Here is a 15247-nt window from a genome sequence, read left to right as displayed (position 1 = left end):
TGGTGCTGTGCTATAGCTGTGGAAGGTGCGACCATGGGGGGAAACTGGGTGAAGGGACTTCTCTGTCCTATCTCTGCAACTGACTGTAAATCTACAATTCTTGCAAAACAAAAAGATAAATACAAGTCTGTTGAGCAAAAAAAAAAAAAAAATTTTTAAGTGCTGCATGTGTCTGTGTTGGGCAGGCCCTCTCTAAGTGTGGGTCTTGCCTGGGTGTACCTTTGATTCCCTCTCTCGGGATCCTGGTCTCACCTTTCAATTGTTCACCTCTTGTTTGAAAGAGGAGCTTGCAAAGGACAATGCTTAACCAAAGAAAGCACTGATGTTCCTACTGCGGGCCTTGGGATGACTAGGCGGGAGTGGGCTCAGGCACCTGTCAACCCACACATGGGTACCTCAACTCCCCATAACCCCAAGTTCTGTCCCCTACCCATTTGAGGTCCCCTGACTCATCCATTTTCCTTCCCAGTGAGCAGAGGGATAGAGGGCAAGTGGTGGCACTGTGGGGACTGTTTCCCTTCTTGTCATTGTTTTCCTTTTATTTTAGTGAGAGACACACACGCACGCACTGCACTCACACACACAAGCTGCAGGACCAAGGCCATTTGGCGAGAGTCTCTGAGCTGGACAGCAGGCATGGAGGGGCGTAGGGCAGCCACTCCTCCTCTCCAGGGCCTGCTCAGTGCAGTCCGCAGTCTGCTGGGGCACAGGAGGCTGGGGGTGGTGCTGTGCTTGGGGACTCAGTGTCGCACGGGGGTGGGAGTCTTAAGTGTTAGCTTTCTTGCCACTGCCAGGGCTGCCTACTTTCCGTTCTAGCCAGCTGTAGGGTTCAAAGGCAGAGGAGCCTAGTTCGTAGCTGGCAGGCAGGTCCAGGAGTGGTGCAGTGGAAAAGCAGACAGCTGGCAGATGGGGTGGCAGCGGGGGGGATGCTGAGACCAAGGGCAGTGGGTTGAGGCGTGGGGAGGAGTTCCTGGGGTCACTCAAGGAGGTGCCCCTGTGGCCAGCAGGCAGGCCCGGCAGGCCGGGGGTCAGTGCCAGGAGGCTGGGGGCCCTGGGCACAGACAGCAGCCGGCCCTGCTCCAGCAGCCGCAGAATGTTGGAGGTGGCGAAGGCCTCAGAGGCCGAGGAGGACGCCCGCTTCTCCAGGTCTCTGCTCTGGTCTTTCTTCTGCTTGGTGCGGCGGTTCTGGAACCAGACCTTCACCTTGGGGCAGAGGGCGGTGGAAGAGTGTCAGGAAGGGAAGGGGGACAGGCAAAGCAAAGTGGGGGCCAGTGGGAGGAGAAAAGGGGTGGAAGGGCATGGGGCCGGGGCAGAGGCGGTGGACAGGGGCGTGGGAGTGGGGGCACAAGGGTGAGTGAGAGGAAAAGAAGAACACATTGTCATTAGGTCTTCCCACAACCAGCCTGCTCTGGATGAACTAATTAGGGACCCCAGCCCCCAAATTATGGACATGCCCCCACTGCAAAAACTAACCCTGCCCTGAGATGGAGGAACAGAATTGCAGACAGAGGGTGGAGTTTGGGGGTACGATTGTAGCTACCCTTTTGGTCTATACACCCTCCACTCTTAAACAAGTTCGTGGCCTTGGCCACCACTTATGTGCTGGTAATTCCCAGTTCTAGCTCCAGCCCAGGCCTCTGAACTGAGGATCAAGCATGTATGCAACTGCCTGTTAGACGTCTCCCCACAGATGTCTCAAAAACATCCCAAACTCCTCACATACAGACCCAGCTCAGCTCCAAACATAGGTCTCTCCCCACATTCCTTCTTCCATGATGGCCACCTCAAGCAGAAACCTGGGGACCCCCAGAACACCCCTCTCCAGTCCCCAGTGCATACCCTCCTCTCTTCCCTCATCCTCTCTGACCTGGGCTGTGGCAGCCATCTTTACATCATGCCTCTCAACCCTGGTCACCCACGAGTGCCACCTGGGGAGACTTAACCCCCTAACTCACTCCCAGCCTCAAACCAATCAACTCAGAATGGGGGTGGCTGGGAGCCAGGCTCTAGTACTTTTTAAAGCTCACCAGGTGATTCCAGGATGAGAAAAACCACTACTCTAAGGGTGTCTCTGCCCCAGGTCCAAACCCTAACATCTGCAGGACTAGGGGCAAGAGGAGAAATGGAAGCCTCTGGCTTCTAGCCTGGCCAGGCTCTGACTCGCATGTGTGTGGGCTCTCCAGCCTGTTCACAGTCTGCAAACAGCCCCCACTGGCTGCTTCTTGGCCTTGGATTCTGATTAATGTCTGTGGTTTGCCCCTGGGAGTACTAAGTCAGGAGAGGCCCAGGCAGGTACTCGAAGTGGGCTCAGGGCCATTTAGCAGGGAATTTTGAAATCCTGGACACCTAGGGAGTGATCTGGAAGGTGGACACAGGCTCCTGGCTTTGCAGAGTCCTCACCCCATAGGGAGGGGCATGGCCAGAGGAGGACCAAAGTGGGGCCCTTGAAACACGGGGCCTAGTGCTTGTGCCAGTTGCCCAGTCTGAGGACAGCCTCATTTCTGCCTCCCGTCTTGGCCCCCATACTGCCTCTGGAGTGAGCTCTTTCTAACCCAATCTGGCCATTCCCCTGTTTAATTTTCAGCAGCCCCCTCCCACCCCATCACCTATAAAGGCCAAACTTCGCAATGTGATCACAAGTGTGACAGGGCGTCGCAGGATGTTGAAGGAGACTTCTGATGGCCAAAGCTGAGAACAAAGTGGTGCCAAGTACCCCACATTCCAAACCAACAACAGTGCAGGGACCTTTTTCAGGGAGGCAGAACTACCCTGCCAGCAGCACCCAGTGCTCCAAACCCCTTCCTAGTCTACATATGAAAAGGGAGGGTAGGAGGGAGCTCAGTGGTCAGTCCTGTGGGGACTGCAAATCTGATGGTGACGGGGTTTCCTGCTCTCTGAGAGAAAGGGGTGCTCCGCCACAGGAAAGAAGTCAGGGGGTCCTGAGAGAATCACTGTAGGTGCTGGAAGTGCCTGCAGGAAGGAGAGATTGGCATATGCTCTCCAGCTGGAAGACCTGTCACGCATCTGCAGGCCCAAGTTACTGGTGCCACCATCAGAGCACCCAGACTGGCATCCCCAGGGACAGAGAGGCTGACCCTGCTTCGTGCCTGGAGCTAGGGCAGTGGGTGCAGGAGGAAGAGCAGGCACCATGAAGGGCAGGGCCTTGAAAGAAAAGGATGGGAGGCCTCGCCGGTTCCCTCCAGCTTTCAGGGGATGAGGGAGGTCCAGTGACCCCTCTGGCTCCCTGCAAGAGGTGAGAGGAGGAGGAGGAGGCCAGCACTAGGGCACACTGAGCTGCCAGGGGTGATGCCGAACATCACTACCTCTAGGGGCAACCACCCCCAGCAATGACCACAAGTGACCAGAAGTGATGGGATCTGCTCGAGGTCAAGTGCCTCATTCACTCACTCACTCACTCATTCACTCAACAAACACGTGTTGAGTGCCTACTCTGCTGCGCAGGCGCTGTTCTAGGCTCGGGGGCATCAGCAGCAAACAAAGCAGAGCAAATCCTCCCCCCGTGGGGTGCACAGTGTGGCAGGGGAGACAGACGGTGAACAACACATAAGTCATTTGAGTGTTTCTCAAACGATTCGAGGTGAGGGACCACTTTTTAAAGATTCCAATTTGTCACGGATCGCTACTTTTGTAAAATACAATTAAATGAATTACTAGAAAGATTGCTGTATATATTTCTAAACGCTTACTCTCCTTTTCCTGTCACATACAGGTAACAGTTTGTGGGCCAGCAGCAGCCAAGGACCACGCTTCGGGGGCACTGCTTTAGAGAAAGGTGGCAGGATGAAGGAGAGAGGCCAGAGGGTCACTATTTTATTTATGGGGTGGCAAATACAGCCTCTCTGACGAGGCAACATTTAAGATATCAGTAAGGGATGGTCAAGGGAGATGTGACCAGGTCTGACTGAGGGCAGTGATTGGAAAGAAGCAAACCCTTTCATATCTGTCACCTGTGGAATCTACAATGAAACGGACCCTCCACATCCTTGGGGACTGTGGCCCTGCACGCTGCTACCTTCCTTTCCCTTGCCAGGAAGCCTCCTGACCCCCTTGCCAGGCGGCCACCTGCCCTCTTAGGATCTAAGGCCAGGCACTGCCCCCAGAAGCCCCCAAGCCTCAGTTTCTCATGCTTAAAATGAGGACAATAGTACCTGGGCCATTGCAGGGATTAAATTTTAAAAATCTATGTAGAGGGACTGGTGTTGTGCCTGGCCCACGCTGAGTGTGAGTCCTTACTCATTGCTCACTTTCTTTGTTCTTAGCTCTGAACTAGAGGGAGAGGAAAGACACAGAGTCGTGGTTCCTGCCCTCGGGAAGCCAACAGTCTAGTGGGGAGTGGCATAACCCACTCCCAGCAAACAGAGGGCAAGCAGGTACAAAGAGGGGCAGTAACTAGGGGTGTGACCGTGAGGAATGACCAAGCATTTACAAGGTCCTCTCCAAAAATGTCCTGTCTTCCGCAGCTCTGGGGGAAGCCAGGACAGGTGGGTGAGGGCTGGTGCTGGGTTTGGCCGTCTCCTCGGGAGGTGGGCCCTGGAAGGAGAGGAGAGGAGGATGCACAGGGCGGACAGAGCAGGGCTGGGACCTGGCAGGCTGGTTTGTTGGGCACATATGGGCTGGTTCAAGGATTTTTAACCCTGGCTGCACATTGGAAGTACCTAGGATGTTTTCTAAATCTTGATGCCCAGGCCTCACCCCACACCCATTAAATCAGAATCTAGGGGCTGGGACCAAGGCATGGGTATTTTTTTTAAAGCTCAGAGAGATTCCAAATCACTGCATGCTTTGAGGGTGGGAGTGATAAGCCAGCCCACCTCTCTACCCCCCACCATCCATCCCACGGTCCCCTGGGGGTTGGGTCATAAGGCTCAGCAGACGCAGGACACACTGAGAAGAGACAGGCTCAGAACCCTCTGGACTTGTCCTTCCTCCTCTGGGAAGCCTCTGGTTCCACCCGAGGATACCCCTCTTCTCAGGGTTAAATGCAGAGCTAGTGGTCTTCTTACTGTTCTAGGAAACCACTCCCGGCTGACCCCGCAGGTGGTCGTGTAGCTCCTGTCTTCTCAGTGCCCTGCGTGGCCTCCCTGAAGGCTGCTGTCTCGGTTCTCCTGGAACTCAGCAAATGCTCGGTGGCTCCACCGCCTCCTACCCCTTGTTGGGCCACACTGGGACCTATGGCTGCACACTAGGGGAGAAGCACGGCTTCTACTTGGCTGCTGGGTCTAGGGAGGCATTTTCTGGGAGATCATCCATCACCTTCTTTGGGCTCATGGTCAGTATTAAATTCCAAGACTCGGTTGTTGATTTGGAAATGACATTAATCTTTTAAAGACCACATCCTGTGACCATGGGCACATACTGAATCTGAGATGACTGGTACCCGTGTGCCCAGGATGGCCCTGGTTTTTGTAATCCACACTAGGAAGGTACCATTTATTCTGCTGTTCTAGGAGAAGCCATCTGGGGCAGAGGTGGTGGCCGTGAGGCCAAGGACCATTGCTGGAGGGCTGGAGCAGCTCTTATTGAAGTTCAGTGATAATCCTGTCAGTACTGGCAGTTTGTCTTTAGCCTGGGTGCTGGGCCCCTGGGCGTGCGACAGTGCTGCTGGCCAGCTGAGCAAGGGAATCCTGAGCTGGCCGGTTACCTTTCCTTCCTCCATGGTCACATCTTCTTTTCTTATGTCCTGCCCTGGCCCTAGTACTCTGGTCATTCATTTATAAAACACACAAATATCAAGCCTTTGATACACGCCAGGCATTGCCAGGTGCTGAAAAAAACCAAAAATAAATAAAACTCCACCTTGACCCCCTAGGCCCTCAAACACTCGTAGCAGGGGGCATGGATGGGTCAGTAGTGATATGACACGTAAAGCAGAGAGACCCTGAGGTCAGACAGTCCTGGATTCAGTTCTGTTTCTTCCCCTAACCAGCTAGGTGACATTGGGTAAATTATTTAGCTTCTCAGTGCTGCGGTTTCCCCATCAAGAAAATGGGGATCATAAAAACGCCTCCTCATGTTTGTTGTGGTGACTCGGTGGGCTTATAATCATGGCCTTAGCAAAGTGCCTGGCAGATATTGAAGTCTTTTAAGCAGGATGGTGATAGCATCAGCAGTCAGATGTGGTCATTTTACCAGAATCCAGTGATTCTCTGACATCACTGTGCACTAGCAGCACCTGCAAGGATAATTATGTAGGTTGTGGGGTCTTCCCTAGAAATTTGATTTGGAATCTCTGGGCATCTGTACTTTAACAAGAAACCCAGGGAAGTTCTGCATACAGGTGGTCTGCAGACTATATCTTGAAAAACTGCTTTTCAAACACAAGACTTTCTATTTTAAACAAAGCATGATGACAAAGTATATCAGGAGGTTTCCAAAAACAAGGTGATCTGGACTAAGTCACTGTCCTTGTTCTCTGACATTGGGAAGAGCTTTCATCACATGCCACTCCTGGGGGAAGGGGGTGGGTAGAGGTTTCTTCTGATGGTTCCAAGAGCGATCCCTCTGAGACCCTCTTGCTCTCCAGGGAGTCTGGGCAAGGCCAGGGGCAGAGGTGAGCTGCATTCTGTCCTGCTCACGGTTCCCACATCTGGTGGACCCTTCATCCTGCAGAGCTGTCGGTGGTGGGGAATGGAGAGAAGGGCTTCTCCATTCTGCCTGCCTGGTCCTGCAGGTGAGCTTCTGATCTAAATGTGCAGACAATGTAACATAATCGGGCACATAAAGATTAAGGAAGAGACTAGGAATGAGAATGGGCCCTGAGGCAGTCCAGGTCTTCTCTGTTTGAATTAGGAGCCTTCCTGGGCCCTCCTGTCTCCAGGGGAGAGGGTGGAGATGCTGGTTGGCAGCAGGAAGAGAAGAGAAGAGAACCAGCAGAGAAAAGCAGACCCCTGGAGAGCAGCTGGGCTGGGGATCCAGTGGGACACCAGAGGGAAGGTCTGTGAGTAGCTGTTGCTAAAGCCCCAGGTCCAAAAGAACCTTTGGCTTCCACTCTCTACCAACCCTGGTTCCTGTTCTTGAATTTTTCACAAGATCGCGCCTCCTTTTTAAAAATTTTTTTAATCTCTTAAAAGTCCATCCATTATCTGAATGCATGTGAAGGCACTCTCTTATCCTTTCCCCCAAAAGAGCCCTGCTTGAGACTCTCAGATAACCCAAATCAGAGAAAAACCAGCCCCACCCAAAATATCTGACATGCCTTCCTCACATTTGCACTTGAATCTCAAAGTCAACTGATCCAAAACATATCTCTTGATGACACCCCCACTATCCTGCTCCTCCCCGACTTTCTCAACTCACTAAATGGTATCACCATTCACCAAGTTGTTCAAGCCCAAACCCTTCCTTTCCCTCACCTGACAGACTCTGTCTCCAAATCAGAGTACACCTCAGATCGTTCCGTCTCTCCTCCACCACCACTCTGTTCAAGAAACCAGATCAGCAGCTCCTAAATGGTTCACTTTTGTCCCCTGTGATTCATTCTCCAGATGGCAGCCAGAGTGACTTCTGTGAAATGCCCATCACCTCACATCACTCTCCCCTCAACGCCTTACTATGGTCTTTAAGCACTACATGATCTGCCCCTACCTAATTACCCTGTTAGCCACACTGGACTTCTGACATTTCTAAAACATTTTATGCCAGTTCCCACCCCCATGTCTTCACAATTACCCTCCGTCTTGACTTCTTCCTCTGGCTCCTCTTCTGGCTGCCTCTTCCCTGTCATTCAGGTGTAAGCTCAATGTCACCTCAAAGAGGCCTTCTCTGACCACCCCAATAAAAGATTTCCTCCTCGTCTCCTTTACACTACCCTGATTTATCTCCTTCATAGCACTTACCACTCTTTGAAATACTGTATGTCTTTCTCTTCATAGATGTAAGCTGCAGAGGGCAGGTGCCTGGTCTGTTTTGTTCTCTGCTCTATCCCCAGTACATAGACCAGTACTTGGCACATAGTAGAAATCAATAATATTTCTGATCAAAAGTATGGGAGAATATCATACTGAGAACTCCACAGAATTCTAGCTACATAACCTTGGGCTAGTTAATTAACCTCTCTGAGTCTCAGTTTTCTTAAATGGGAATAATATTACCCATAAATCCATCTCCTTCTAAAGAGTAAATGAGCCGATGAATGTGCCTACTTTAAATCATGTGCAAGTTATTTAATGTTTCTGTGCCTCAGTTTCCTTCTCTGTGAAATGGAAATAATAAAGATCTATTATAATAAAAGATACACCAAGGTCAAGGGTTTAGATCTCCTTACTGGCTAGCTACCAATAAATGAATGAATGAATGAATAAATAAATAAATAAATAAATAAAATAAAAAAATAAATAAATTAATTAAAGAATATGTTTGGTCTTTGTGGGTTCCGGGCACAAAGTTCCTAGAACCCTTAGAATTTTCTGAGTGAAGGGAGTGTCTTTTGATATTCATAATGAGCCCCTTGATCACATCTGAATTTATGCTAAGGAAGTGACTCGGGGTGGACCTCTAGATAGTCTCAGGGTGGGGGCTGGTTCCAGAAAGACCAAACATGTGATTAGAGAATGGAAACTTTCAGCGCCCCCCACCCCCACTTCCAGGGAGGGGAGGGGATCTGGAGATTGGGTTATAAAAACTCCTGAACAACGGGACCTGGAGAACTGCCTGGTTGGTGAGCACCTGCAGGTACCAGGAAGCTCCACACACCTCCCCCTCCCCCTGCTCTATGCATCTCTTCCATTTGGCTGTTCCTGACTTGTATCCTTTATCAACCAGCAAATGGAAGTCAAGTGTTTTTCTGAGTTCCATGAGTCATTCTAGTGAATTAGCAAACCTGAGGAGGGGGATGTGGGAACCCTTAAATTTAGGGCCATTCAGTCAGAGGCACAGGTGTCTCCTGAGACTTGTGACTGGCATCTGCACTGGCATTCTCTTGTGGGACTGAGCCCTTAAACTGTGGCATCTGTGCTAACTCTGGGAACTGGTGTGAGAATCAAATTGTTGGACATCCAGTTGGTACTGGAGAACTGGCTGCTGGTGGTGTTGGAACACATCACACATTTGGTGTCAAAAGAAAAACCTTCCACCTACCCCACAAGGCTATGGTAAGGACTAAACTGGTCAGAATATGTCCAGCACTTAGAACAGGGCCTGGCACACAGGAGCTCTCACTAAACATTAGCTCTGCATTACTTATGCCATCTGCACAACCCCAGTAAGCTGAGAATTGATGAGGGCTCACTGTGTGCCCAGCAGTGTGCTGGGCTCCCCAATAAGGCCTGCAGAGGAGACGGACCTTTAAACCGTTCTTGTCCTTGGAAGTGCACACCAGTGCCCACCACAACATGCAAACACACACTTCACAGGTCAAGCCACAGGGAAAGTCTCTTGGCAGGAGGTAAGAAGGCTTAGGGAAGGCTTCCTGGAAGAGGAGGGGTTGGGCTTGACCTCCAGGGGTAGCTAAATGTGGGGTGTGCTGGGGGGGTGCAGGGCAAGGGAGGGGCACTAGTTTGGGCATCTGAGGCACCCAGAGAGCACAATTTCAGGGGAGAGCTTTGGGCAAAACGAGCTGAGGCGGAGGGTGATTGAACAGAGAGAAGGCCAGGTACTGGCTCCATGCCTAGTCTTCAGGGTTTGAAGGTGTCTCCCTGACTCCCCAAGAGCTTTGGCCTGGCCCAGACACTACAGCCTCCTCTGAGCACACGCCTGGCTTCCAAGCCCCCGAGTGGGACCAGTTGGAAGGAGGGCCTGAGAGGGTTGTTGGGGAGCTCTACAGCTACAGCTGGAGGTACACAAGTCTGGGAGAGATGGCCCATCCCTGCAGGACAGCAGCCCCATCCTCCCTGCCTTCCCCTCCTCATCTTGCCCCTTCTCACCTCTCCCCCTGCTCCACTCAGAGCTCTTGGTTTACCCCAGGAGGAGCCTTCTCATCCCTCAAGGGGACCAGGACGTCCAGGCACATCTGACTGCCTCCTCCCAAGGGGTGGACTGGACAGAATTCTTTTGGTGTGACTTGAGGAGCTGGAGGGATTCTGCTGAGGGAAGCAACGTGAGCCTGACTTAGCTGCAGGGGGGATGCCAGGGAAGCAGGGCCCTACACGGGAAAGCCCTCCTGGAGCCTCCCACAGCTCCCAGGAAGGGAAACCAGAGCAGCTCCAACCTGTCTGCTTCCTCACTTCTCTCCTTCCTCTCCTGTTCCCTTGACACATCCTGTTCTGGCCATTGTTTACAATACATCTATTGATCCTCTCCCTCTTACATGAGATTAAACTATTAGAGCTGTAGCTGAAGGAAGGCTCTCTGAGTTACCCTCGGACAAGCTCAGGGAAGGTTGCCCAGTTTACAAGCAGCATAAAGATGCCAGGCTACTTGTCCAAATCCCAGCTCTGGAACTTATTAGTTATATAACCTTGGACATAACCTCCCCTCATCTGTAACATGGGATAATGCTGGTAGCTACATCGTATGGTTTTTGGGAGGAGTAAGTTAATTAACATATACAAAGCACTTGGTGTCTGGCACATGTAAGTACTAAGTATTATTATTATTATTGTTTTGTAGCTCTGGTACTAGCTCTAAGTGTCTCTGTTCACACAGGGTAGGTGCTCAGTTTACAAAGGTTTTCCTTTGGGTTAAGCATACTATTGTTAAAATGTCAGCCCTTGCTAGGTGAAGGGGGTGTTCAGATCCCTCCTCTCTGACAAGAGAGACAGAGGCACACTGAGATGGAGGGAAGGTGATGGGGGTGGGAAAGAGCCCAGAATAGGGAAGTGAGAGGTCCCTAGCTCAATTCTTTTTTTTTTTTTGGCAGCTGGCTGGTCAGGGGGTCTGAACCCTTGACCTTGGTGTTACGAGGCTGTGCTCTAACCAACTCAGCTAACCAGCCAGCCCACTAGTCCAATTCTGTTATGTCTTCTCTCTCCCCAAATCTTCATTGCTAACAAGCCAGCCCCTTGCCAGCCCTTCTTGCAGCTCCTCTTATATGCCAACATCCTCCTAAGCCTACCCCCTACCCTGGCATCTTGAGTGCCCCCTTGCCCCAGTTTCTCTGGCCTTTTCCCATATTCCACAAAGCACCTGATGCATCCGGAAGGCCCCCATTAGCATTTACTGACTCTCTCTTGTCAGTACTGTATTTATTTACTCTGGTTTACCTGTAGCTTTCAGTCTTTCCCTCATGTATATCTGAACTCCTTCAAAGTTGGATCTCCCTGTAGTAGCCCATAGGCCTCATACCCCAAGGAATTCCCAGGCTGCCAGGATGGGGGTGGAGTGGCCTGGCCCTGACCTCTCACCTGGGTCTCGGAGAGGTTCAGCTGGCGGGCCAGCTCAGTGCGCTCACGGCCCACCACGTACTGGCAGCGCTGGAACTCCATCTCCAGGCGGTAGAGCTGCTCGGCTGTGAAGGATGTGCGGGTCCGCTTGGGCCGGTCCAGGTCCAGGCCCTTGGGCAGGACAATTTCCCGGATGGTTCCCTTGGCATCTGCAGGGGCCACGAAGGGAGACAAATTAGTTTACTAGCTGAGTAGTTAGGTCACCAACAAGCATCTTAATTAGAGGCAGTGTGATCTAACAGGAAGCTCCTCTGGCCTGGGTCTGGCTGTGTGACCTCTGACAAGTTGCTCACCCTCTCTGGGCCCAGCTTTCTCCACCACCTAATGTGGGATGTTTTGGTATATCTACACAATGGAATACTACTCAGCTATAAAAACGAATGAAATACTGCCATTTGCAACAACATGGATGGACCTTGAGAGAATTATATTAAGTGAAACAAGTCAGGCACAGAAAGAGAAATACCACATGTTCTCACTTATTGGTGGGAGCTAAAAATTAATATATAAATTCACACACACACACACACACACACACACACACACACACACACAAAAAAAAAAAAAAAAAAAACGGGCGGGGGGGAAGAAGATATAACAAGCACAATTACTTGAAGTTGATACGACAAGCAAACAGAAAGGACATTGTTGGGGGGGAGGGGGGAGGGAAGAAGGAGGGAGGTTTTGGTGATGGGGAGCAATAATCAGCCACAATGTATATTGACAAAATAAAATTTTTAAAAAAAATGTGGGATGTTGTATTTAATAGGTATGTGAATGGGCCTCAGTACAAATGTCAGGTCTACCATCATGGTCTAGGCAGAAAGGACTCACTGTAACCCAGGCCAGAATTCTGTTTCCTCAACAGAGTAAGGAACAAATAGAAAGAAATGTGCCACGTCCTCAAGTACAGAGGAAAAGATGAATCAGAATTGGGTGTGATCAATTAATTAAGTCTTACTGGAGATCTCCAAAAGCCAGGTGCTAAGTCGTGTGCACATGCACATGTGTGTGCACACACGCTTGGGTGAGCACTCTGCCCCACAGACCCTATTGGGGTCCATGAGTGGCCACTGATATGGGTTAGAGGACATACTGGGGAGCCGGGGTCCCCAAGAAGAGCTCAAGGACAATTGCCACCACATCAGGCTGCTGGGGTGCCTTCCACAGAGGGGACTTCTGTTACTTCCCATGTCCTGAACAGCAGGGCCACCCCTGGGCTCTGGACCAATATTTTGGAGCCCACTTAAGAGAGGTTGAAAACCCTGCAGCCCGTGTTCACATATTCCCACTTAGTAACAACACAAAGTGTTCATCAAAAGTAAACTATGTGGAGGTGGGGGTGGTTGTATATATACATCAGCTTTAACTATAGGGGCAGGATAATTCATATGTGAACCATTCACACGATGGCTTGAAATTTAGTTATTGGAAATTTTACGTTAAAAATTAGATTGCAAAGATATGTAGCATCATATCCTGTAGGATTTACCAAACCACTCCCAACAAATGATGCGGATAATAAGGAAGGTAAACTAACAGGAATTTTGCACAACACAGGAAGGACAGTGTCAATGGAAAGCTTACCCACTCCCCTTGGCCCTGGTGAGGCACAGGTAACAGCAGCCCTCCGCAGTTGCAGGAATTCCAACCGCCTCCAGGGGGCGTGCACAGTTGGCGTTTGCAATGTGGCCAGAAGCGGCCGTGGTGGTGTCTGCTCACATTTTAGTCATAATAATAACGGAGCTTCTGCAATACTTGCTCTGGGCCAGGCGCTATTTTGAGCACTTTAACCCTCCCAGTGTCTCAATGAAGTTGGAACTATTATTATCCCCATTTTACAGATGAGGAAATGGAGGAACTAATTTTAAATAACTTTCAAGGTTACACTGATGGTGTTCGATTAACTCTAGAAACATCCTCATTTTACTTTATGAGTACCCTCTTTTGGTAATTCTCAATAATTCAGCTGATAGGCTATGATGAAAAAGACTTTGGTTATGGGTTAAGAAAAAATGGAATCTTTTGGATGGGTTCATCATTCCCCTGGAGAACATATGAAAGGAGCTGTGTTTGGGATGTGCTGTCTGCTGGCAGGCTCCTTGTGATCCACAGGGTCTGTGGGTCCTAGGTTTAGAAACCCTGCTGTACAGACAGGGCTAACCTGAACCTCCTCCTTCCAAACCCCCCACCTTATGAGGCTGACTTTCCTGGCTCCTGCCAATGCCAGTTAATGTTCCCCGCTCCAGGGTATGCTCTGGCTCCTCATGGGCTCCCGGCTCATGAGTCCTGCACCTTCACTTTCACATTCAACCTCAGGGAGAAGGTGAGTCAGAGTGGGGGATGCAGTCACTGCTCAGAGGTGGCCCTCTTTCCCCCACCCCAAGCCAGGTCAGATCCTGCTGGGGCTCTGGGCAGAGCACATCAAGTGGATGTGGCCCCTGTTCTTGAAGAGTTATAGGAGCCACAGACCTCCTGGGACAACTCAGCCTCCTCAGCTCCAATTCCTTCTGCATTCCAAAAAACATAGGGTAATACTTGTGACCCCACTGTAACTGGGTTGATCCTCTCTGCTCAGGTTCCACCATTTTAAGTTGTAATACCCGACTCAGGACTTCCTCACAACATTCCAAGTAACTCCATCTCCAAAGACCCTGATTTTATTAAACATGTCTTGGGGGGCATGGATAGGAGAAAGGTGCTGTCACACCCGGTGCTGGAAGCTTCATAGCTTCCACTGAGTCAGCCTCCCAGAGCCCACCCTGAGGCTCCTGAGTCCGAGGCCCTAACCATGAGGTCAAACTGTTCATGGGCCACCTTTTCCTCTTTGTATAAGAGCTAACAGGAGCACTGCCACCAAGGGAGCAACCAAAGTCAGCTGTCTCCCTTGCGGTCAGGGGAGGCAGGAGCCATACAAGAAAGGCAGCCTTGGACTTGCCACCAGATAACAAAACATGCCATACAAATAAGCACGTGAAGAGATGTTTGTCATCACTAGCCATTAGTGAAAGGCAAATTAAAGGCACAATGAAAGATGCCTATTAGAATAGCTAAAGTAAGGGCCAACCCCGTGGCTCACTCGGGAGAGTGTGGCGCTGGGAGCGCAGCGGTGCTCCCGCCCTGGGTTCGGATCTTATATAGGGATGGCCGGTGCACTCACTGGCTGAGCGTGGTGCAGGTGACACCAAGCCAAGGGTTGCGTTCCCCTTGCCAGTCACAAAAAAAAAAAAAAAAAAAAAAAAAAAAAGAATAGCTAAAGTAAAAAATACTGAAAGTGCCAAAAGCTGGTGAGTATGCAGAGAAGTTGGATCTCTCATGCATTGCTGGTGGGAATGGAAAATGGCACAGGTGCTCCAGGAACTAGCCAGTCAGTTAAATATATATTTACCATACAATCCAGTGACTAAACTCCTGAGCATTCATTGTAGAGGAATGAAATCTTATGTTCACACAAAAACCTGTACACAAATGTTCATAGCAGCTTTATTTATCATAGCCCCTAAATGGAAACAAACCAGATGTCCTTCAGCAAGTGAATGGTTAAATAGACTGTGGTACAACCACACTATGGGGTACCACTCAGCAGGAAAAAGAAATAACTATTGACACAACAATTTATTTGGGGAATTATACTGAGTGAAAAAAGCCAGTCTCTTAAAAGTTGTGTGCTGTACGATTTCATTTACATAACCTCAAAATGACAAAATTATGGAGGTGGGAGACAGATCAGTGGCTACCAGTGTTTGGGGATGGAGGAAATTTCTTTGTGGTGACAACAGTTCTGTATCTTGATTGTGGTGGTGGTTCTATGGATCTACAAATGTGACAGAATGTCATAGAACTTTATACAAAGGCAAAAAAAAAAATGAGTGCAAGGAAAAACGAGTGAAATCTGAGGAAGGTCTAGA

At 50.1% G+C, this 15247-nt stretch overlaps 1 protein-coding gene across 1 annotated transcript in view; it reads right to left on the bottom strand.

Annotated features, from left to right (window-relative positions):
* Nucleotides 1–601: 601 nt before the first annotated feature.
* The window catches only part of VAX2 (ventral anterior homeobox 2), a 30996-nt gene continuing 16350 nt past the window's right edge, over nucleotides 602–15247 (bottom strand). Inside the window, exons 2-3 of the mRNA XM_063078976.1 lie at nucleotides 11301–11488; nucleotides 602–1203 (exon numbers count right to left, since the gene is read on the bottom strand). Coding sequence (XP_062935046.1) covers nucleotides 766–1203; nucleotides 11301–11488 — 626 coding nt within the window. The 3' untranslated portion in view covers nucleotides 602–765. The remainder of the gene's footprint in view (nucleotides 1204–11300; nucleotides 11489–15247) is intronic.

Source organism: Cynocephalus volans, chromosome 14 (assembly GCF_027409185.1).
Source record: "Cynocephalus volans isolate mCynVol1 chromosome 14, mCynVol1.pri, whole genome shotgun sequence".
In the NCBI taxonomy this organism is placed as follows: domain Eukaryota; kingdom Metazoa; phylum Chordata; class Mammalia; order Dermoptera; family Cynocephalidae; genus Cynocephalus; species Cynocephalus volans.
The sequence above is the reverse complement of the archived record's forward strand: the minus strand, read 5'-3'. Positions and strand labels throughout refer to the sequence as shown.